The sequence below is a fragment of the Mandrillus leucophaeus genome, unplaced genomic scaffold, assembly GCF_000951045.1.
Source record: "Mandrillus leucophaeus isolate KB7577 unplaced genomic scaffold, Mleu.le_1.0 Scaffold9, whole genome shotgun sequence".
Taxonomy (NCBI): Eukaryota; Metazoa; Chordata; class Mammalia; order Primates; family Cercopithecidae; genus Mandrillus; species Mandrillus leucophaeus.
In genome coordinates, this window is record NW_012109807.1 from 6,681,856 (window position 1) to 6,705,067 (window position 23,212).

Sequence of the window (23,212 nt, forward strand, 5' to 3'; positions counted from 1 at the left end):
TTAACTTCCTTATAGTGTCTAATGGCTTTTCAACAGTTTTTTCTGGGTACATTTTACATGAGTACCTAAGTAGATGTACCATACTTTACTAAGTAATGTGCCTCGGAAAATTTTTGCATAAATAAATGTTTTGAAAATGAAAATATTGTAAATATAAGAACATGATCTTTACAGGGATTATAAACACATTTCTTTTTCTTTCTTTTTTTTTTTTTGAGACAGTTTCACTCTTGTTGCCCAGGCTGAGGTACAGTGGCACAATCTTGGGTCACTGCAACCTCCACCTCCCAGGTTCAAGCAATTCTCTTGCCTCAGCCTCCTGAGTAGCTGGGATTACAGGTGCGCGCCACCACGCCCAGCTAGTTTTTTTTGTATTTTTAGTAGAAACAGGGTTTCACCATGTTGGCCAGGCTGGTCTCAAACTCCTGACCTCAGGTATCCATCCACCTTGGCCTCCCAAAGTGCTGGGATTACAGGCGTGTGCCATCACGCCTGGACTATAAACATATTTGGTTTTTTTTTTGAGATGGAGTTTTGCTCTTGTTGCCCAGGCTGGAGTGCAATGGCATGATCTCGGCTCACCGAAACCTCCACCTCCCAGGTTCAAGCGATTCTCCTGCCTCAGCCTCCCGAGTAGCTGGGATTACAGGCATGCGCCACCACTCCTGGCTAATTTTTAATTTTTATTAGAGATGGGGTTTCTCCATGTTGGTCAGCGTGGTCTCGAGCTCCCCACCTCAGCCTCCCAAAGTGCTGGGATTACAGGCGTGAGCCACCGTGCCCGGACTTATAAACACATTTTTAAAAAATGAGTTATCTTTAATTTGTAAACTCAGCTTTTACATGTTGAATCTATGTATCTGGCATAATTATTACCTGAAGTTTACCCTTTTCAACACTAGACCTTTTTTCTGCTTTGTTTCTGATAATGTTTCTAAACTATTTTATGTTTCTATATATATGTCTAAACTGTTAGGTATCTACTTTCCTGCATTAGTGGACAAAGCTTGTTGACCATAGGCCATCTTTTCTAGGCGAGTGCAGGGTTGTCCCCATGGACATCATGGAGTTTGCTTTATTTGCCATCCTGTACCCAGCACCTCGCTGAGTCCTCGACACATTAAGAATTGTTTTCTTTACGACTCTGTCATTTACCTTCCACTTAGGTATTTCTTATCTACTAGAGACTTAGCACTGAGACCATTTATAACATTACTATTTTTAGAAACATAAAAAGTGCATGTGATTTTGCATCTACCGCTGAGTCTCTTGGAGGACTCTTCCTTCTTGGCTCTCAGAGGCTGAATGTTGGGAGGGTGCCAGAGGCCTGTGAGTAATTGGCGATTGTTTGTATATATGTTTCTTAAAACGGGGAACGTCTTCATGCTGTGTAGTTAGTAAATATTTATTGAACAGATACATCAAATGACCATTATCGTATTACATAATAATATGTAATTTAGTGAAACATTGCTTTATTATTTTGCTTATTTTTACTCTAATTTTTTTTTCTTGATTCTTTACAGAGTGATAAAATAGAATGTTACTAATTATATATAGTTCCATAATTATAGTTTTGTGGTGAATGCTCCAAATATCAAAGGTAATGTGGGGCATTGAGACACACAGATTTAAAATTTACCATTTTCAATTAGGTCCCTCAAAGTTCTGGAACCCTGGCTCCTGCCCAGAGTGATGTCCTACCATGTACAATGCTGTTGGCATCTCAACCACTGTGGAGCCACTTCAGGAGCATGGAATTGGTCAATTGGGAATTGGGTGGTAATAGGATGAGTACATTTTGTCTGTTTGTCACATAGCACTGTTTTGTGTAGTTCTTTTGTTTATATTCTTTGTCTTTGGGGGATGAACCCTGGCCAAACTGTGCCATGTATTAGGGGAAGAAAACCTCTTTTTGACAGCATATTCCTGCTCTGTGGTGGTTGTGATATCACCAGCATATGGCATGCTGGCATCTCTGCAAAGGGGCCAGAGGTATGAGTTTTATGAGAAAGCTTCAGATACAGACAAGAGCCAAACCTGGTCTTTTAATGACATGGTTGGCACATCTACATGTGTCATGTTTGCACTGTTGAGACAGTTGTGACTTTATTTGGGGGGAAAACAAGCCTGTAAATTTTAATGCCTATCTTTAACCCCTATTGAGAATGGAGTTCAGTGGAAATTATAAATTAGTGGCATGGGGAGATACCAACATATTTGATAAAATATTTGAGTTAAAAAATTCCTAGAATAACTCCATTTGTGTTTTGTTCTCTCTCTAGGCAACTTGGCATTAAGAACGGAATGTTTTTTGGGCATGCTAAACAACTATGTCCCAATCTTCAAGCTGTCCCATACGATTTTCATGCATATAAGGAAGTCGCACGAACACTGTATGAAACATTGGCAAGGTACAGTGTATCAAACTGTCATTTTGTGTTTGTTTTCCTTCTCTTAGCTAATAGTAAAGATAGTTCAAGTTTTCTTTAGGATTGTTGGGATCACTTTTGTTAGACTTTTCTCTCTCAGGAACCGCTCCTCAGCATCCCAGGTTGAGACCTTCTTTCTTTGGGCAGTTTCCAGGTAGCTCAATCTCAAAGGATAGTTTTGTATTGCCACAATTGTTCATGTGCTTCCTTGGTTGATGTAAGATCTGATCATTCACTTACGTTACTTCTAGTCTGTGGTTCTGGTTTCTTCCCATGGAGCCAAATAGATGAAGGATGGAATTTTTTAACCTGGTTATTCTCTTTTATTTCATTTAAATTATGGTTTTGTTCAAACTTAGAACCGATGGGTTGATAACAAGTGGAGACACTTTAAAACCTTTATCTTCTTAAAAATCATTGGATGTGCCAAGAGTTAGTTTTCATAAAAGTGGGTCTTTATTAATAGTTTCAAAATAGTTGATGAGTTGGCTTGAGAAAAGGTGATTAATGCTAAAAATGTTTAAAATCGTAGATGTATTTAAAAATATTTTAAAATGTAGATATATTTTATATTAACTTAGAACTGAAATTTGTTAAAAGTATAACCAGCCTATGTATGCTGTAAACCAGGGGTCAGCATGGTTTTCTGAAGGGAGCCAGATAAAGTTTCTGTCACTCAACAGAAGTACTCCATTCTGCGTTGTGAATGGAAAGCAGCCATGGGAAATGTATATGAATGGGCTTTGTGTAGTTCCAGTAAAAATGCATTTACTGGATGTTAGGCCAAGGTTTGTCAACTCCTGGGCAGTATTAATGTTCCAAGAGATAGACTTCTTGCCTCTGTCTTCACCTCTGCCTCTTCCTTTTTATGCGTTAATTTGAACACCAGTACTGCTAAGTACAGGTGACTGCTAGATGCTGCTAGTCTCAGAAAGGAATATCTAATCCTTGCCCTTGTGGGAGTTTGCTTTAGTAGGAGAGAGAGAAAATGTAAAGGAACTGATTGTTTCCTGGCATCAGTATATAGGAGGGAGTGCTGAATGTTAAGCCACTTATTATAGCTATCCTATTAACACAAAGAGAACACACTAATTAACTTTCCAGGTATGAGCTGGGTAACTAAATAAATAAATCCCAAATACAGGAATGTTGGTATTGTCAAGTGGAATGTGCTTTAAATCCTCTTTGAAAGGTGAAGTCAGTGGTAGCATCCAAATGAGGGCTAGATAGGGATGGGTGACTGAGGTGAGTACTGTGGTGCTCCTGTGTCCTGCGTGTTGAAGCCCTAGAGCAAACCATCAGCCTGTGCCTGAGGTTAGGAGGATGTGAGAGCGAGCTGTGACCATACTCTACACAGTCACATGCACACAGTCCTGGTAGAAGGCTGGAGACAGTTTCAGTGGCATGTTTCTGTTCTCAGGGGAAAAATATCCAGTGTTGTTATTCTGCCACCCTTGGGAAGTCCTGTCTCAGCTTCATATTCTCCCTGCCTCAGGGCAACTTTCACTCTGAAGCAAAATACCTCATACCAGTCATACCCTTCTGTTCTTAAAAATGTCACAGTTTAAGCCTAAACAAAACATACCTATTTCTTTAATGTAGGGAGATTATTTCTTAATAGAGATGTTAATCTGATTGTAATCTGCCTATAGTGAGGTGTAGGTGAGAGATGGGGATTGCCCTCCTGGTGTACATCACCGTGTGGATTATGAGAGACATAGTTAATCTGCCTATAGTGAGGTGTAGGTGAGAGATGGGGATTGCCCTCCTGGTGTACATCACCGTGTGGATTATGAGAGACATAGTTAATCTGCCTATAGTGAGGTGTAGGTGAGAGATGGGGATTGCCCTCCTGGTGTACATCACCGTGTGGATTATGAAAGACATAGTTTTGATCCTTAGGCCTCTTAGGTCTCCTCCCATTTTCGGTCCGGTTCTGTTTTGTGGTTTCTTAGTCCTTATGTTCCTCTGGGGGCCACATAGGAGCTCGTGTCTTCCTTTTTCTTTTCTCTAATTACAACAGATCCTTTTTGTGGATAGATCCTATGAGATGATTTTTTAAATGTATTTCCAGATGCAGAGAGTGTAGATGCTGTTCTCAGACAAGCGGTTGGGATGACTGGCCACTTTTTCCTTCTGTATTCTAGGCCTGCTACAGTGAATGGAATTTAACTGATATTTTTGTTTTAGGAGAGCGGGAATTACTTATTTGACTGATTTGTCTCATTTTTCTGTTCCTTAAAGGAGTCTCATAAACCATTAGATTAAATGTTTTGACAGTTCAAATTCACCCACCAGTTTTCAACTTTTCAAAGGTTTATAGAAGTATTGTCAGTATAGAGAAACTGAAATAATAATTTATGCTGTATTTTTGTTTTTTTGTGTTAAAATTTTTTTTTGTTGGTTATTTTACTCCTCAAACGTTTTCGTATCCTATATGCTGTATTTTGGTAGTTAATAAGGAGAAAGAGAACACACTAATTAACTTTGTAGTTAAAAGTTAGGTGACTAAAATGGTACTTCAGCCAATTCATTTAAAATGCCTTGTGAGGAAATAGAAAAAAGATAGGGTAAGAAGCCTTTATTTTGCAACATTGGGTCTACCAGATGGTGGCTGTGGCTGTGATTCGTTGCCTTTGCTCTGTGTTGATAGCTACACTCATAACATTGAAGCTGTCAGCTGTGATGAAGCACTGGTGGACATCACCGAAATCCTTGCAGAGACCAAACTTACTCCTGATGAATTTGCAAATGCTGTTCGTATGGAAATCAAAGACCAGACGAAGTGTGCTGCCTCTGTTGGAATTGGTTAGTATCTAGCTTATCTTGTACTCAAAAGAGTTGCTTTAAGATTCTTGAATTTCAGTTAATTTTAAGGAGTTTTTGTTTTTATTAGCTTCCTCTCACTTGTAAAAGTTTTTAACATCGCTTGCAATTGTGTGATACACGAGATGAGTGTTGGGAATGTAAGTAAGTGGTTGATAATCTTCACAATAAATAAGTTGGAATATTTCTTACTTGTTCTTAAAAGATTGGAAAGGTTTAATTCAACGTTTGTAAACAATTTTTTTCCCCCCAAAAGTGAACGGAAGTTGTATTTAAAGCTAGGTGGTGTATGGGTTTAGAGTTACATGTTAAGTCTGAGTCTTGTTACTCTCTGCACCTTAGCCTCCCGGCACATGGAGCTGTTCCTGTCTTCACTCAGTTCTAGAAGTCACCCTGACTCCGAGTGCTCTCAGTAACTCTTCAGTCTCTTCTCCATCTGCATCCGTGCCCTCTTGAAGCCTTGCATTTTGTTTCCACAGCTACTCCCAATACTTACCCTGCTTTTGTTGATTCTTCCAGCCGTGTCCTCTGGAACTCTCTCTTTCATACTTAAGCTTCCCCGAGTCACCTCTTCCTTTCTTAACCCACTCATTACCTTCTGGCAAGATACCCCTTTTCTTGCCATTCTGTTACTAGAGCCAGTTGGTCGCTGCCATACTCAGTATACCACAGGCTTGGAAGGTAAAGTTAACTTTGTCTTGGCTTGCCATTGTCACTTTCAACTATTATTCCTCCATCTTCATCCAAAAACTCTTCTTCCTCCAAAGTTCCCTGTCTCCTTTGTACCCATGAAATTTACTGATGACTGAGTGGTGATGCAGAGAGGCTAATGCCATTGAAAGAAGAATTTGTTACTTCCGTTTCCCGAGAGGAGGGGGCATACCATGCTACACAGGACTACCAGGGAAGCACCAGGGTGGTTAGGAGACAGAAGCGGGAGGAGTGATGGAACGAAAGCCTAGGCTCCAGAGCCTTTGTTAGCGTTTTTTTGTTTGTTTGTTTGTTTTCAGAAAGGCAAGGCAGGGCTGAGGAAACACTTTAGGAGTGGCTAGTTTGAGTAATTCTGGTGGGCTGTGGGCCATAGGGTGGTCCCTAGTTGCCTGGTAGCTGGCCCTGGGACAGTTTGGGGCAGGAGGTGGTTAGGTTAGGTGACAAGTGTGCTTCCAAGTAAGAGGCTTACAGTCTTTAGGAATGAGCCAGCCCTGGGAGGGCAGTCTCTCCTCAGCCAGCAGGATTGTAAAGATTTCAAAACACCACAAGATACAGAAAATAAAAAGTATGATTAATACATTCCCAGCATTCCTACAGCTACTGGCTAGCTTACCTTTTACCCTCTGATGTTGACCCACAGACGTTGGTAACATTTCAGTTAGGAATTCTGTATTCCATTGTCAGGCACAGTTTTATTTTTTTGTTTTTAATTGTCCTTAATTTTCATTTATAAGTGATCATATGAATCCATTCTTTTAAGTTCAAGCATATGTAATGGCGAAGTCCCACTTTATATTCCCACTCCTCAGTTCCTTTCCCTCCCCTGAACTCACTACTTGTATCATTTTGGTGTGACTTCCCAGAACTTGCCCTCTTCGTGAATCTCTGTATTTACTTTAGGAAAGTGCATAGTTTTTACATAAGTCTTCCGTAAAACCAACATATGTCCTCAATATTGGTCTTCTCTGTGTCTGGAGATTTTAGTATTCACAGAGAAGCCCACCTAGCGGCCGAGCTCTGCAGGTCCCTGCCCCGTCCTCAGGGCTTGGTGCCCTTTTCCTCCACCTCTTCTGTGGCCCCTGCCCACGCTCACACCGTGAACCTCACTGCCTGTCTCTGCGTTTTGAAGAGTCTGCGTTTTGAAGAGTCTTCTGCCCTCAGTTCCTGCTGGTTCTTTGGGCTTTCTGGTTTCCCCAGTCCAGTAGCACTCTTGTATTCTCGTTTCCCTACAAGTCCTGGCTCCTGTGGTTGGGAACATGAACTACTCTTTGATCGTGGCCTTCACTTCTTACAAACACCCACTGTTAAGATCAGGACTGCTCACGCCTGTAATTCCAGCATTTGGGAGGCGGAGGCGGGTGGATCACGAGGTCAGGAGATCCAGACCATTCTGGCTAACACGGTGAAACCCCGTCTCTACTAAAAATATTAAAAAATTAGCCGGGCGAGGTGGCGGGCGCCTGTAGTCCCAGCTACTTGGGAGGCTGAAGCAGGAGAATGGCGTGAGCCCAGGAGGCGGAGCTTACAGTGAGCCGAGATCGCGCCACTGCGCTCCAGCCTGGGTGACAGAGAGAGACTCCGTCTCAAAAACAAAAACAAAAAAAAAATAAGATCAGGATTGCTTTCTCCATTCCTGCTTCTGGGTAGTTGCTGAAATGGCACTTGTGTTAGAGCAAAGAGAAACCTCTGTCCAGGTACTCCGTTGGTTATGATCTAAAATACTTAGCAAAATTCTACACCTTATTTAAAATAATCAAAATTTATTTTCATTGTTTTTAGAAACTTGATAGATAACCTGTATGAAGAGATCTTTGTTGGGAAATTTAAGGAATAATTGTGACTGTTTCTTAGATGACTTTTTTTTTTTTTTTTTTTTAAACAGGTTCTAATATTCTCCTGGCTAGAATGGCAACTAGAAAAGCAAAACCAGATGGGCAGTACCACCTAAAACCAGAAGAAGTAGATGATTTTATCAGAGGTCAGCTAGTTACTAATCTACCAGGTAAGTACAAATGTTTTAACAATACTTTTATTACAGGCATCATAAATCCTTTTCATGTCTATAGTATAGAACTATGAGACCTCTTTTTGCCTAGACATGAATATTATAAAAATTTTTAAGTCTTACTGAGTGCCATGAGAAACAAAATTTGGAATTCTGCATTGAATATCCCCTCAAATGATTTGTCAGGACCCTAATGTTACATTTTTGTTTTGCTTATAATGGGTTTTTACTTTAGGTATTTCTCAAGTAGCAAGATTCTAAGAAACAGTGTTAAAAGGGTGGATGATGAAATTGACTTTGAGTCCTTTAAATAAACAGTTATTGAAATAGTTTACTCCTGGGCCAAAGATAAAAGTTTTGAGCATTGATTCTCCTATTTCATGCTGCAGGACTAGCGACATTTTTCTGAGTTTATTAAACAAGTCGTTTAGAAGTAAAGTAGCGTGTACGTGAGCTGTGTTAGGAAAAAGGAAACCTAAAGAAGGATTGTGTTTTCAGTTGACTCACTCATGGAAGAAAACCTTCCATCTTAACCTTTCTCACCTAAGGGGCAGGATGTTGAATTATTTCATATTTTTGTGTAGTTACCTATTTATTATAAAGTGCCTGTGTCAGCTTTGTAAAGTCTTCATCTTCATTTATAGTGAAAGTTTTAAAATTCATTTGTTAAAAGTAGATTTAGTGGCATTTTTAGATGCCTATTTTTAAGCCTAATAAAAATGTCCGAACTAATTTAGAAGTTTCTGTTAACAGGCTATAAATATTAAATGACAGAAATGGGATTTTATGGTAGGTTAGTTTTAAAGCTTCCTGACCCCCTTAGTATATAACTTAAAATGATGTATTAGTGTCAGAAATGTGTAATATGACATTTTTGATGGTTAGTTTTACATTTAATTTGAGAATACTTTATAAAATCAAACTAGCAGATTATCTTAGTAGACAGCACAGTTTGAACAGTTTTAATAAGAAATCTTACTGCAGTTTTCTGTAAGAAGGAACTGGTATATTTAAAGCTGCATGTAAATTTTGAGTTTTAAGTTTATTACACTAGCCATCTCTATTAGTTTTCTAGGGGTGCCATAACAGAGTACCACAGACTGGGGGGCATAAACTACAGAAAAGCGTTGTCTCACAGCTCTGGAGACTGGAAGTTCAAGATCAAGGTGTCAGCAGGGTTGGCTCCTTCTGAGGCCTCTCCTTGGCTTGTAGGTGACCCCCCTCCTTGTGTCTTTACATGGCCTTCCCCATATGCATGTCTCCGTCGTGATCTCTTCTTTTGAGGATACCGGTCATGTTGGATTAGGCGCATCCATATGACCTTGTTTTATCTTAATTACCCCTTTAAAGATTCTGTGTCCAAATACAGTCACACTGTGGCTGGGCGCGGTGGCTCACACCTGTAATCCCAGCACTGTGGGAGGCCGAGGCGGGTGGATCACTTGAGGCCAGGAGCTCAAGACCAGCCTGGCCAACATGGTGAAACCCTGTCTCTACTAAAAATACAAAAAAGTTAGCCAGGGGTAGGTGGCACATGCCTGTAGTCCCAGCTACTCGGGAGGCTGAGGCACAAGAGTCGCTTGAGCCGGAGAGGCAGAGGTTGCAGTGAGCCAAGATCGCACCACGGCACTCCAGCACCGGTGACAGAGTGAGACTGTGTTGAAAAAACAAAACACAACAAAAGAAAAACAAAAACACAGTCACATGGTAAAGTACTGGGGTTAGGATTTCAGCATATAATTTGGGAGAAGACACAATGTAGTCCAAAACACCATCTTTAAATTGAATGCTTTTTGTAGTTTTCTTTGTGTTGTTGTTGTTGTTGTTTTTTAATAGAAATAGGGACGTTTTAGCTACTTGACCTAGTAATCCTACCATTCACCTTCATTTGCTTCATGGCCGGAAAGACTTTATTTCTTGAAGGGCAAGTGTGAAGTTACATGTCCTGGCCAAGCTGAGGCAGAGCCTTGAATTTCCTAAGGGATATTTGAAAGGGCAGCAGAGCTGGCCTCTTCTTCAGAGCCACGGTCTGCATCGTTCAAGTGGTTCATGTGGTTTTCGTAAAATCCCCAAATCCTTAACCTGACTGTTACAGAGCATTTCAGGTCTGTAAAATATCTGCCTTCTCCATTGTTACTCCTGTCCTGAAGTGTGTTCCACAGATTATAAGCTGTTCCTTTAAAAAGGGGTTTCATACACGAGAGGGAACCTTCTGTGGTGGAGGGGTTTGTACAGTGAAAGACCTGAGAATTACTTTAGTAAAGAACCCTGTTTATCTTTGTTAAAGACAAGTAATTTCTCAAAGATATTTGGTGATAAATTTATAGTACCTATTTATATCTTACAGAACATGCTTTGGGGAACTTGGTGCTGTAACCAATAACCAGGAGAAATTCAGTGGTAACTTGCCCTATCTCCAACCTCTTTAGTCCCTTGAACCCATAAATGTTTAGCGACCACACACGTGCTGCGCACAGTAATACACAATTAGAATAGCTACATAAGAAGGAAATACACAATAATAAGTTTTTGCTTTAGGGGAGACTATGATCTGGTGACTTAATGAAAGAAAGGATGGACCCCAACGACTGTTACAGTTTGAAGAACCGTGTCTACTTTTTCTTTGGATCTTTGCAGGGCTTTTCACCCTTGCATGCACTCTCGAATGAAGGACCCTCTGCACCTCATTCAGCTTTTGCTGGGTTTGTGCATCCAGCATATGAGTTCCATCTCTGTCCCATTTTCAGAGAACCACCATGATCACGTAGGTGTTCATAAAATCTGCACTAATTCAGTAGCTACTTAGCCAAATGAAGCTAGTACAGTTAGAGTTAAAGTTGACTAAAACTAGCAGTTCAGTTCCCCACTTGCCCTGGCCACAGTTCAGGTGCTCAGTGGTCACATGGAGCAAGGTTCTCCTGGATTGGATAGCAGACGAGAACATTTCTATCATTGCAGAAAGTTCCGTTGAACAGCACTCGTGTAGATGGTGAAAACTTTATTCTTTGACGTTTACTCCTCTGTGTCTGTATTGGATAGCCAAGTTCTGGATGCCAAGGAGGGGACATTGTTGGCCACTTTTAACCTAGGGTAATAGTTCCCCTTCAAGGACAAACGCCAGGTCTTTGTCCCAGTTGTTTGACCAGGAACCTCCTTCACTCTTTCTTCTCTTCTTTGAGATTTGGTTCTAAAGGAACGCATTTTCCTTCATCTTTTTCTTAATAGGTGGCTGCACTGTTTGGGCCCGGAGCCCCCCTTACTTTTGTCCATAAAGTTGCCATCTTTCCCTTATAAAAACCTACTTAATTGACGCATTTAGTTAAAACTAGCAGCCTTCTTCGAGGTTTTGGTCTTGGCTCCAAGTTTAATCTTCCCACCCGCACTCAGTAGGAGTTGGAGGTACACCACACCCCTGCCTCCCTCCCCCACCTCCAGTCCAGGCCGTTTCATTCCATCAGATGAGCTTGCATGGAGAAGAGCTGCGCTGCTTTCATAGAGGGACGTCCACTTAGATTAGATTGATGATGGTTAACTTGGTGATGTTTAATAGAGCCTTTCCTTTGCACCTGCACTGCCTAATAATTTTGTTCTAGTATACTCAGGATACTCTAAAATTTTAAACTATGGGTTTCTCCCCACGCCTATCCACCCCAACACACATGCACGCACTGACACAACCTAGGATGATGCTTGTCTCTTGCTGACCTTGCAAGTCCCTGAGAACAGATTGGTTCCCCAGAACTGTAAGGGAAAGATCATGGTCAGATAATGGGAGTGGAAAGTGGGGCGATAATGGGAGTGGAAAGTGGGGCAACAATGGGAGGGAAAAAAGAGAGAAAGTCTTCCCTGATGTTGAGAAGTCTTATGACAAAAAAGAAATACAAAAAGGGCAAATAGAAGAAAAAAGCCTTTCCTAAAAGCAAATAGCTGTGCAAAGTGTCTACCTTTGACCAACCAAGTATGTAATTTGTCTATTCCCTTGTGTTTCTCTTCCCCATTTTGAAAAGCACTTAGGTTTCACTTAAAATTTTACCTTTTGGTGAATGGTACTTCTCTGGAGGATTTTTTTTTTTTTTCAGTTGTTAACTTGAGGTCTTTGGTATTTACTTGCCTTTTGTTCTGGCTTGGACTTTAAAATAGCACAGATGTGAACCAGCACCCTTAATGCCTTTCATCTCACTTCCATTAAGGAATAAAGTATCTGGGTTTAAACTTGTCGGACCCACATTGATGACTTCCTAACCTTGTGTTCCAGAGGTTTTCCTGGGAGAACTTGGACTAGATGGTGGTTCCTGCTACTGAAGACCACTCAGGAGGATAGGAGCTAGAATTAACAATAGTAACAATGAACAGAAGTTAGCAGACTTCACTCTGAGGTCTCTTGTCTAAAGACAGGGTCTTGCTCTGTCACCTAGGCTGGAATGGAATGGCAGGTTCATAGCTCACTATAGCCTCGAACTCTTGGGCTCAAGGGATCTTTCTAACTCAGCCTCCCAAATAACTGGGACTACAGGAGTACACCACCACACCCAGCTAATTCTGTTTTCTATTTTATAGAGCCAGGGTCTCCCTCAGTTGCCCAGGTTGTCCTCAAACTCAGACTGTTAGCCTCAAGAAATCCTCCTGCCTTGGCCTCCCAAAGTATTGAGATTACAGGTGTGAGCCCCCGCACCCAGCCTGAGTTCTCTTTGGATAAGTTCCTACAGAAGACCAGAAACACAACGCTGTCTTTTCCTCATTAATGGAAAAGTTTTACTTGATGGTGTGGAACCATTTTAGTAAGCATTATAGTTTCCCTCGGTTACTCCAAACCTCTTTCCCAAATTTGTGTACCTTTTTAAAGCATTTAGGGCAAATTGAAGAAAACCAAGACTCCAACTTAGAGCAACAGAATGAATCAGTATCCTTTGGGTGGGGCTCAAACCTTGCAGAATAGGACATAGGGACTGCTGCCTGCTGACCCAGCTGTAGGAGAGTTAATATCTCTTCAGGGAGATCATCCTTTCGATTAAAAAAACAGTCTGTCTTCTACCCCACCACGAGTTGGTTTGGTTAGGATCCTTCATCCTCAGGTCAGTGGTACGTATGATAGCATGTAACACTTTTGAACTTGGGCCCATTTTGTGAATTCTTGTTCTGTTTTTCACTGAAAAAATACAGCTTACACCATTGTGAGATTTGGTGATGCCCGAAATCATAATAGAGTCCCTTACATTTCGTGAGTCGGCTAGTATGTCTGTAAGTCACACTATAGACTTATTTAAATGACAGTTGATTCCTTAGTTGATTTTGTGAATAAGATAGGTATGTTGATATTATTCACTAATAAAGAAAGGACATTTTTGATAGCTTGAGTTTATACGTATTTTAAAAGTTTCTTGTTCATCTGTGTGTGGAGTCCGAATTGAGAAGTAGAGTCTAGAAATACACCTACTAGCATGATTTTGCACCAAGAAATTCTTCAACCTGTGGATGCTTCAGTTACGTCACCTAAAGACTTTAAAGATTATTTTAAATTAGTTGTTTTGTGCATAAATGGTGGGTATTTTGTGTTAATAAACTTGTTATTAGTAGCTTAGTCTGCATACTTAAAGAACCATATATATTCCTTTTCCTAGGAGTTGGATGTTCAATGGAATCTAAGTTGGCATCTTTGGGAATTAAAACTTGTGGAGACTTGCAATATATGACCATGGCAAAACTCCAAAAAGAATTTGGTCCCAAAACAGGTCAGATGCTTTATAGGTTCTGCCGTGGCTTGGATGATAGACCAGTTCGAACTGAAAAGGAAAGAAAATCTGTGTCAGCTGAGATCAACTATGGAATCAGGTTTACCCAGGTACTGATCATTGAACAGATTTTACCGTCTGTTGTTCCTTCACATTTTTACATAGTCCTACCTCTCCAGCTAAACCATAAGACCCTTGATGCTTGAAATTAAGTCTTAAAACTGTTGTATCCCCAGAGCCTCAAGAAGGCCTTTTAAGGCAGTGTGTGGTAAGGTATAGCCCCAGATAAGGCTGAGACTGAGGAACCTTAGCTCTTGAGGAAATATACTAAAAGATTATGCCTTGGGGGCCAGTTATTAGAGAACTTGGGATTATAATCTAATTTACAGTGAAACAATAACAAAGATGAGAAAAATTGGAAATACTTTTTAAGCTGTAGTTAAATTTTCAGCAAGCCCCTCCTTATGCAGGCTTTTGGAAAGCTGCAGCACAGATGGCTGAGTGGTTTCCATTTTCCTTCAGATTATGGATTTGGGTATGTCTTGTCTTTCTGAGATGGAGTCTCGCTCTGTTGCCGCGTGTGGAGTGTAATGTCGCAGTCTTGGCTCACTGCAACCTCTGTTTCCTGGATTTAAGAGATTCTCCTGCCTCAGCCTCCCAAGTAGCTGGGATTACAGGCACCTGCCACCACGCCTGACTAATTTTTTGTATTTTTAGTAGAGACGGGGTTTTGTCATGTTGGTCAGGCTGGTCTCAAACTCCTGACCTCGTGATCCGCCCGCCTCAGCCTCCCAAAGTGCTGGGATTACAGGCGTGAGCCACTGCACCCGGCTGGATATGTCTTGAATTTGTATGTACGAACAACACCATATCATAAGGATTTGAAATGTGATGAGTGAATTGCCCTCTCTGCCTACACTGTGGACCTCTGAAGTTTGTTTCCTTAGGCATGGAGATGGATGATGTTTGGGCTGTAAGCACAGTGTTGGAACACATTTTATTAGCAGAACTTACTAACATAATTACAAAAAAATTTCAACAAGTCAATGATGGCATAGAAAAGAAAGAAAGGGGCCCGACACGGTGGCTCACGCCTGTAATCCCATCACTTTCGGAGGCCGAGGTGGGCCAATCACCTGAGGTCAGGAGTTGGAGACCAGCCTGGCCAGCATGGTGAAACCCCATCTCTACTGAAAATACAAAAAAGTTAGCCAGCCATGGTGGCAGGCGCCTGTAATCCCAGCTACTCGGGAGGCTGAGGCAAGAGAATCGCTTGAACCTGGGAGGCAGAGGTTGCAGTGAGCCAAGATCATGCTATTGCACTCCAGGCTGGGGGACAAGAGCAACACTTTGTCTCAAAAAAAAAAAAAAGAAAAGAAAGAAAGGAAAAATATCTTTTAAAAGTACTCATTACATTCACTTTGTTGGGAAGGTGGGTATTTTTATTTAATAGTGAGGGTATACCAAACGGTTTTTGTTGTTGTAGTTTTAGTATTTTGAGACAGAGTCTCCCTCTGTCACCCAGGCTGGAATGCAGTGGCGTGATCTCAGCTCACTGCAACCTCCGTCTCCTGGGTTCAAGCAATTCTCCTACCTCAGCCTCCTGAGTGGCTGGGATTACAGGCACGCACCACCATGCCCAGCTAATTTTTGCATTTTTAATAGAGACAGGGTTTTACCACATTGGTCAGGCTGGTCTCAAACTCCTGACCTCAGGTGATCCACCAGCCTCGGCCTCTCAGAGTGCTGGGATTACAGGCGTGAGCCACCGCACCTGGCCACGTTTCTTTTTAATAGATGCTGAGCATGATAATGAGTAACCAACATGTTTAATATTCAGAGTTAAAATACTTGAGAACAATTATTAGGTATATAGGAAAATGGAATGGAAGTTTCTCCATGTTTGTCTTTCCATAGCCAAAAGAGGCAGAAGCTTTTCTTCTGAGTCTTTCAGAAGAAATTCAAAGAAGACTAGAAGCCACTGGCATGAAGGGTAAACGTCTAACTCTCAAAATCATGGTACGAAAGGCCGGGGCTCCTGTAGAAACTGCAAAATTTGGAGGCCATGGAATTTGTGATAACGTTGCCAGGTAAGCTCACCTCAAAAATGATATTGGTAATTATATTTCAGTACAAATTGTGTAAGTAATAGAAAATGAAGAAAACCAAGGAGGAGTTTGAATAAAGACCTGTAAGCCCATGTTATCTGGTATTCTGTAGAAGCAGGCATCAGCCTAAGGCATTCAGCTTAGGTTAATACACTTGGTTTCAGCCAGGCCCACACACAGGAGGTTGGTTTGACAGCATTCCAGACCTTGGCAGCCTTTGCTTGGCATCTTTGGGCTGTTAACTTTACTGCATGGACAGAAAGAAAGGGCAAGGCTGCAGAACAAAGGGACTGCTATAATTTTTGGACTTGGTGAAACTTTTTTCCTGAGGGAAATTTCAGTGTAGTTCTTAAAAACCGTGATACAGACCGGGTGTGGTGGCTCATGCCTGTAATCCCAGCACTTTGGGAGGCCAAGGCAGCTGGATTACTTGAGGCCAGGAGTTTGAGACCAGCCTGGCCAACATGGTGAAACTCCATTTCCATTAAAAGTACAAAAATTAGCCGGACCTGGTGGCATTCGGCTGTAGTCCCAGCTACTCAGGAGGCTGGGGCAGGAGGATCGCTTGAACCCAGGAGGCAGAGGTTGCAGTGAGCCAAGATTGTGCCAGTGCACTCCAGCCTGGGCAACAGAGTGAGATTTTGTCTCAAAAAAAAACGATACACAAAGGCAGACTAATAGTAGCTAGAAAAATGCTGGTGAAGGAGAGCAACTTCATTTACATAGGTGTATAAATGTAATTGGTAAAAAGATGAGTGAATCACTGTAATGTCTGAAAACTGGTGAAAGCATTTAAAAACCTGGTTTTTTTTGTTTTTGTTTCTGTTGAGATGGATTCTGACTTCGCCTGAGGGCAGTGGCGCAATCTGATCTCACTGCAACTTCTGCCTCCTGGGTTCAAGTGATCCTCCTGTCTCAGCCTTTTGGGTAGCTGGGATTACGGGGCATGCCACCATGCCCAGCGAATTTTTGTATTTTCAGTAGAGATAGGGTTTCACTATGTTGGCAAGGCTGATCTTCAACTCCTGACTTCAAATGATCCGCCCACCTCAGCCTTCCATAGTGTTCGGATTACAGGCGTGAGCCAATGTACCTGGACTGAAACCCTCGTTTTTTATGTCAGGGCCAACTACTTAATATTAAACTTCATGTAAGATTTGTGACCACTATGAAGATATGTGGTTTTATGTTAGACTGTACGTCATCTGTGAAACCAACGTTTTGAGGCTTTTGACGCTTTTGAAAGCTACTTATAAGGAACTATGAAGTACAATTTCATTGAAGAGTAGCTCATGCCAACCATACATGGTGCATTCATGTATATGATGATATTGCTAAGTCATGAGATGACGGCTCTTAAACAGAGAAACTCCCAAGTTACCATGAAAGCAGGAATTACAAATTACAATTAGACAACATGATTTATGAAATACATTTTTTATCAGTTGGTTAGCTTGAATTATATTTACTGAAGTGTTATGATATATACATGTATCTCAAATAGTAAATAGTGGTCACTTATTTATTTAAAAACTTATTTATGTAGAGATAGGATCTTGCCCTGTTGCCCAGGCTGGCCTTGAACAATCCTTTTGCCTTGACCTCCCAACGTTTTGGGATTACAGGTGTAAGCCACTGTGCCCAGTTTTTAGTGGTGATTTCTATAAGCAGATGAAGTAATGCGATTGTCTTCTTAAACATTTCTATGGGAAAATCAGATTCAATTTATAGTATTTTTTTTTCTGGGACTATTTCTTGTTTAAAGGCCTGGAACTTCATTTGTTCATTAATCCAAAACACGAAATAACTTTCCTTTGGAAAGAGAACTGGTAGTAATTTGTAATCTGTTACTGAGTGAGTAATTCTGTTTGTAATGGGACACCCTGCTCATGCCAGAGAAGCTCAAACAGCTCTGAAGGAAATGGTGGGTGAGGTCATCACATCTTTGGGACCAAGTAATGCTGATGGATCATTTGGTCCTCTCTCAAGAGTTCTTAAAGATCTAAGAATTGTTTATTGGCTTTACTGTAAACACGAAGGAGAGTCAAGAAACAACATACCGAGAATTCATCTTTCTCTTCTGAATATTTGCTGTACCTCAGCATACATAATCTTGGAACCTAAAACTTCTCTTGGAGTCAAGAACATTGTGTTTACCATTCATTTGTGCTTTAGCTGGAAAATAGGTATTCATTTGTGCATGTGTTAGCTAAAATACACCTTTTTCTAAATTTCTCAACTGATTTGTAGTTGACCCAGGTGTCCATTATCGTTACTACCTTGAAGTTCCAGTGTTCCATAATTTTTCTTTCCCCCCTCTTTGCCAGTGTAACTAATTTGGTATTTCTGGCTTCCTGGAAGGGGGGCTGTGGCATTCACTTTTATAATCTTCTTTGTAACTGTTTCCAACTTTTCTGTAACTCTTTTAAACCGTTCCATACTACTTTAGTACTAGTGAATACATATGGAATGAAGCTTTTGTTTTACAATTCTATCACTTACAGGACTGTAACTCTTGACCAGGCAACAGATAATGCAAAAATAATTGGAAAGGCGATGCTAAACATGTTTCATACAATGAAACTAAATATATCAGACATGAGAGGGGTAAGTGTATAGTAACATTGTAAATTCTGACTTTCTGTAATTTTTGTGTCATTTGAGGCTTGCTCTCAGAATGGTTATTGCTGGCATATAGGGACTTTATATGTAGGTCTTTAGCTGCTTTGTGATATAAGGAAAAGAGAAACAAAAATTCTTGACTTTCTCCATTTTGATCTTCTTCATTTTAGAATAATTTTCTCAGATTCTTACTGTGCTTTTCCAAGGTATCCCTAATTAACCAGGGGCTAATATACATGTCCTCCCTGTTCTTGTTTCCTAGAAGTAGATATGACTGTGAGGAGTATGAATACATAAATTTTGTACCTTTAAGTTCCTTTTTAATCAGAAACATACTCTGCTGTCTGCCATATGATGACCTAGAAGGGAGTGAAACCACAGGCACATCAAGATGCCTTTGAAACAGGCAAGAGGCATCAAAATGTCAAAACCATAGTTTTTTTTGTGGGTTTTTTTTTATTTTTTTTTTGAGACGGAGTTTTTGCCCTGTTGCCCAGGCTGGAGTACAGTGGCGCGATCTCAGCTCACTGCAACCTCCACCTCCTGGGTTCAAGCAGTTCTCCTTCCTCAGTCTCCCGAGTAGCTGTGGGTACAGGTACCCGCTACCACGCCCTTTTGTATTTTTAGAGACGAGGTTTCACCATGTTGGCCAGGCTGGTCTCAAACTCCTGACCTCAGGTGATCCACCTGCTTCGGCCTCTCAAAGTGCTGGGATTACAGGCATGAGCCACTGTGTCTGGCCCCCATCTCTACTAAAAATACAAAAATTAGCCGGGTGTTGTGGTACATGCGTTATAGTCCCATCTACTCGGGAGGCTGAGGCAGGAGAATCACTTGAACCCAAGAGACAGAGCTTGCATGAGCCAAGATCATGCCATTGCACTCCAGCCTGGGTGACACAATGAGGCTGTGTCTCAAAAGAGGAAAAAAAAAAAAAAAAGAACCTTTGTAGGTTTAGTTTATTGTGTGCATGTGTAAGTTAAGGGTTGTTCTGGCTTGATTGTGGACTTTGTTGAAGGATTAGTCACTAAGCTGGCCGTAATTGTAATTTCTCCCTGAAATACTGGTACAGTGGCACTTTATGGAGGGGTCTGTGGTGTGCCTGCTGTTCACCAGTCCCGCCGGTATTTTTTGAGAAGTATTTCATTTTAAAAAGATAAAAATAGTTAAGTTTCCAAGTAGCCTGTCCTCTCTTAAAATTTTTTTTTATCCTAATTTAAAACCTTAGTTGACCAGAACATCAGTGAAATACAGTATTCCACCTGTTTGGATTTTCTGATTTTAAAGACGTTTTGGTATATTTTGGGAGAATTGGATACTCTGAAGTTTGAGATGAATGACCGCTCACTAGCTAGTCTAGAAATTGTTTTTGTAATAAGTCATATAGAATGCTGTTGTTTGAATACTTTCATTTACCTTTATTCTAGAAACGGGATCTAGGAGGTAGTGAAAAGGATTTGCTGAGGGTTTTGCTTAGCTGAATTCATATTTTACTTTAGTTTTCCTGGAAGCATACTCTTTATTCTGGGTTCTAGGTTGGGATTCACGTGAATCAGTTGGTTCCAACTAATCTGAACCCTTCCACATGTCCCAGTCGCCCATCAGTTCAGTCGAGCCACTTTCCTGGTGGGTCATACTCTGTCCGTGATATCTTCCAAGTTCAGAAAGCTAAGAAACCCACAGAAGAGGAGCACAAAGAAGGTTGGTGGTCATCAGTGGGGTTCTCGTTTAGGTGCTGCTTATGTCCTTGGAAAGACGGCAGTTGGTTTTAAACTTGACACAGCTTTATGTGATTTAAAAAAATTATATTCTTCATTATGATGTATCAATAATAAAGTTGTTTTATTTGTAATGGACAGAGGAAATCAGGGATTAAAGGCCCTGCCCGATGATCTGAAGAGGCTATTTTATGTATTTTCTCTTCGTAGTATTTCGGACTGCTGTGGATCTGGAAATATCATCTGCTTCTAGAACTTGCACTTTGCCACCTTTTCCCGCACATCTGCCGACCAGTCCTGATACTAACAAGGCTGAGTCTTCAGGGAAATGGAACGGTCTGCATTCTCCTGTCAGTGTGCAGTCAAGACTTAACCTGAGTATAGAGGTCCCGTCAGCTTCCCAGGTACATTTTTATAGTCCTAAATATAAGTACATTTTATACTCTTAAATATAAGTACAAAAATATAAGTTTACAAATGAAAATGGCATTTTTATTTCTTCATCCATTTAACCAAAAAAGGGAGAATGGGTCACTTGTTCGGGTAGATCATGATGTTGGATTCTAAATAAGCAATAATTGGGTTGAATGAAAGTGCTTTTGCAAAGATTTGCCACTCTTGCAAGTTGTAAAGCATAGCTGAAAGGCAGTCCTCCTGTGGACTGCCATTGTCTGTGACAGTGGTCATCATGTAGACTTACTGTATTCAGCAAGGCAGCTTTGGTGATTAGTGGTGAAGTAGAGGCCTTATGTCGAAGGGCTTTTGCAGTATTTGCAAACAGGTCTCTGGAGTTTTGGATGGTTTAATTCAGCTTGTGTGGGCTGTACATGTGATACGCTGCTGGCATCCCTTGGTCCTTGAAAGTAAGGTAGCACCTTAAGCTATATTGGGCAAGTTCATTTGTGCCCCCGCTCCCCCTGCATGGAAGGAGGCAGGAGATGTTACATTCTGGCTGTAAAACTAGGGGAAGGGGCAATGCTGATATGCTTGTATGGTGACAGATACCCACAATTAGTTACTCCTGGCAGGTAAGATTGGCCTACCCAAGTTGACGGGATTGTATGTTTCCAAAGGGCCAGATGTGCATGGACAGGTGGAGGGAGGCCCTGGTCAAAGGAACAGTGGGCTCTGTTCTGCAAGTTAGAGAAAATTCAGCTTCTAGAAACCCTTTCTTCCAGTGTGCTGCTCTCAGAGTAGAATTATCTGTATTTTTGGGCAGTCTCTCATCTGAGAGGTGAACTTTTGACTCAGGACTGTTAACCTGTCCAGAATTTTAACATGTGCCTCAGGCCTTCACCCCTCCCCAGGGGTGGGATCTAATTTGAGCTTCACCAAGGTATCCATATCTGTTGGCCCCAATTGCAGGACATTCTGTGAGTATATTTGGACTTACCTGGTCATGTGGTAGTGGCCAGTAGTATATACACTTTTCTCCAGACTACACATACTTCAGGCTTCAATGACAAAAGGCCAAGACGTTCCAAAAATGTGCTGATTTGGGGGTGGCTTTCCTAGCTTGATGGTCTGTCTGTACCTTACATTGATTATCCAGTGTTCAAATTGAAATGGAAAGTAGCATGTTAACTCCCAAACACCTCATCTCTGAGCACGCTTTAATAAACTTCAAACTCATATGTTTGGCATTTTATAGCTGGATCAGTCTGTTTTAGAAGCACTTCCACCTGATCTCCGGGAACAAGTAGAGCAAGTCTGTGCTGTCCAGCAAGCAGAGGCACATGGCGACAAAAGGAAAGAACCAGTGAATGGCTGTAACACGGGAATTTTGCCACAACCAGTTGGGACAGTCTTGTTGCAAATACCAGAACCTCAAGAATCGAACAGTGACACAGGAATAAATGTAATAGCCCTTCCAGCATTTTCACAGGTAAGTTAAATATGGGAACCCTCTGCTGTAGTTTCAGTATTCTCACCCCCCTGCTCCAGCTCAGGACCTGTCTCACTTCCCTTTCTCCCGTATCTGACACCACTTCCACTGGGAAGGGGAGGGAGGGAAGAGTGGGCTTGTCTCCATCTCCTGCGTCTGCAGGATGTAGACACTCCGAGCAGCCTCCCGCTGAAGCCAGCAGAGGGAAGAGACGGGGGAGGGCACGATAAGACAGAAGCACATTGATCTGGCGCAAACAGATCAGTGGCCACACTTGAACACAGCAGAGTGGAGATGTGTAATCCTACATGGGGGCAGCAACAACCCGAGCTCCTGTTTTCATGTTTTGCTTCCCATTATTCTACTAGTGCATTTTGCCCAGGTTGCTCTGCTGTTGTAGTGGGGTTTTTTAAGTTAGTACTCTTAATTCCTTGTTCTTGCTCTAACCATTTTGAAGATTTAATCAGCTTTGATATTACGGAACCGTTAAGAATTCGTACAGATCAGAAAAGTAAGATTTGAAAACAAAATCTATTTTGTGAAAAAAGATAAACCAGCTACCATCTAGAAGGGAGTTCAGGTTTGACTTTGACCTTGTCTTTTCCACTAGGTGGACCCTGAGGTATTTGCTGCCCTACCTGCTGAACTTCAAAGGGAGCTGAAAGCAGCATATGATCAAAGACAAAGGCAGGGCGAGAACAGCAGCCACCAGCAGTCAGCCAGCGCATCTGGTGAGCCTTGGAAGTGGCATGTAACAAAAATGAAGATAAAGAGTAATGGAGTCACTGTTGTCTAATTATTGCAGTATATAATGGCCAAAGTCTAAGCTGTTCGTTGCATTAAGAGCTCTTCATATTGGGATAATATCTGAAGTTTACAGTATGAGTAAATATCGTCATATTTTAGTTGGATTTGTGTCTGTACTTTCAGGATGTAAACACACCACTTTTTACTTTTTTAAAAAGTTGGGATAGGACATTACCAGAAGTGTCTTGAATACTTGTTCAGCTAGTTGTCCTTTGAGATGAATAAATCAAAGGAGTCCTTTGAGATGAATAAATCAAAGGATGTAGGTTCAAAATGCATCACAAACACCAAACCCACATTTATTACTACCCATCATAGATGAGCAACATGCCAAAGGCCGAATTAGTAAGTGGCAAAGCAAAGAGAGAA

At 41.3% G+C, this 23,212-nt stretch overlaps 1 protein-coding gene across 2 annotated transcripts in view; it reads left to right on the forward strand.

Annotated features, from left to right (window-relative positions):
• Positions 1-23,212, forward strand: part of REV1 (REV1, polymerase (DNA directed)) — a 64,353-nt gene that overhangs the window by 38,357 nt on the left and 2,784 nt on the right. For both annotated transcript variants that reach the window (XM_011969604.1, XM_011969605.1), the window contains exons 9-18: positions 2,286-2,414; positions 5,086-5,240; positions 7,852-7,971; positions 13,593-13,813; positions 15,621-15,793; positions 18,316-18,418; positions 19,969-20,134; positions 20,362-20,555; positions 21,803-22,036; positions 22,647-22,767. In XM_011969604.1, coding sequence (XP_011824994.1) covers positions 2,286-2,414; positions 5,086-5,240; positions 7,852-7,971; positions 13,593-13,813; positions 15,621-15,793; positions 18,316-18,418; positions 19,969-20,134; positions 20,362-20,555; positions 21,803-22,036; positions 22,647-22,767 — 1,616 coding nt within the window. The remainder of the gene's footprint in view (positions 1-2,285; positions 2,415-5,085; positions 5,241-7,851; positions 7,972-13,592; positions 13,814-15,620; positions 15,794-18,315; positions 18,419-19,968; positions 20,135-20,361; positions 20,556-21,802; positions 22,037-22,646; positions 22,768-23,212) is intronic.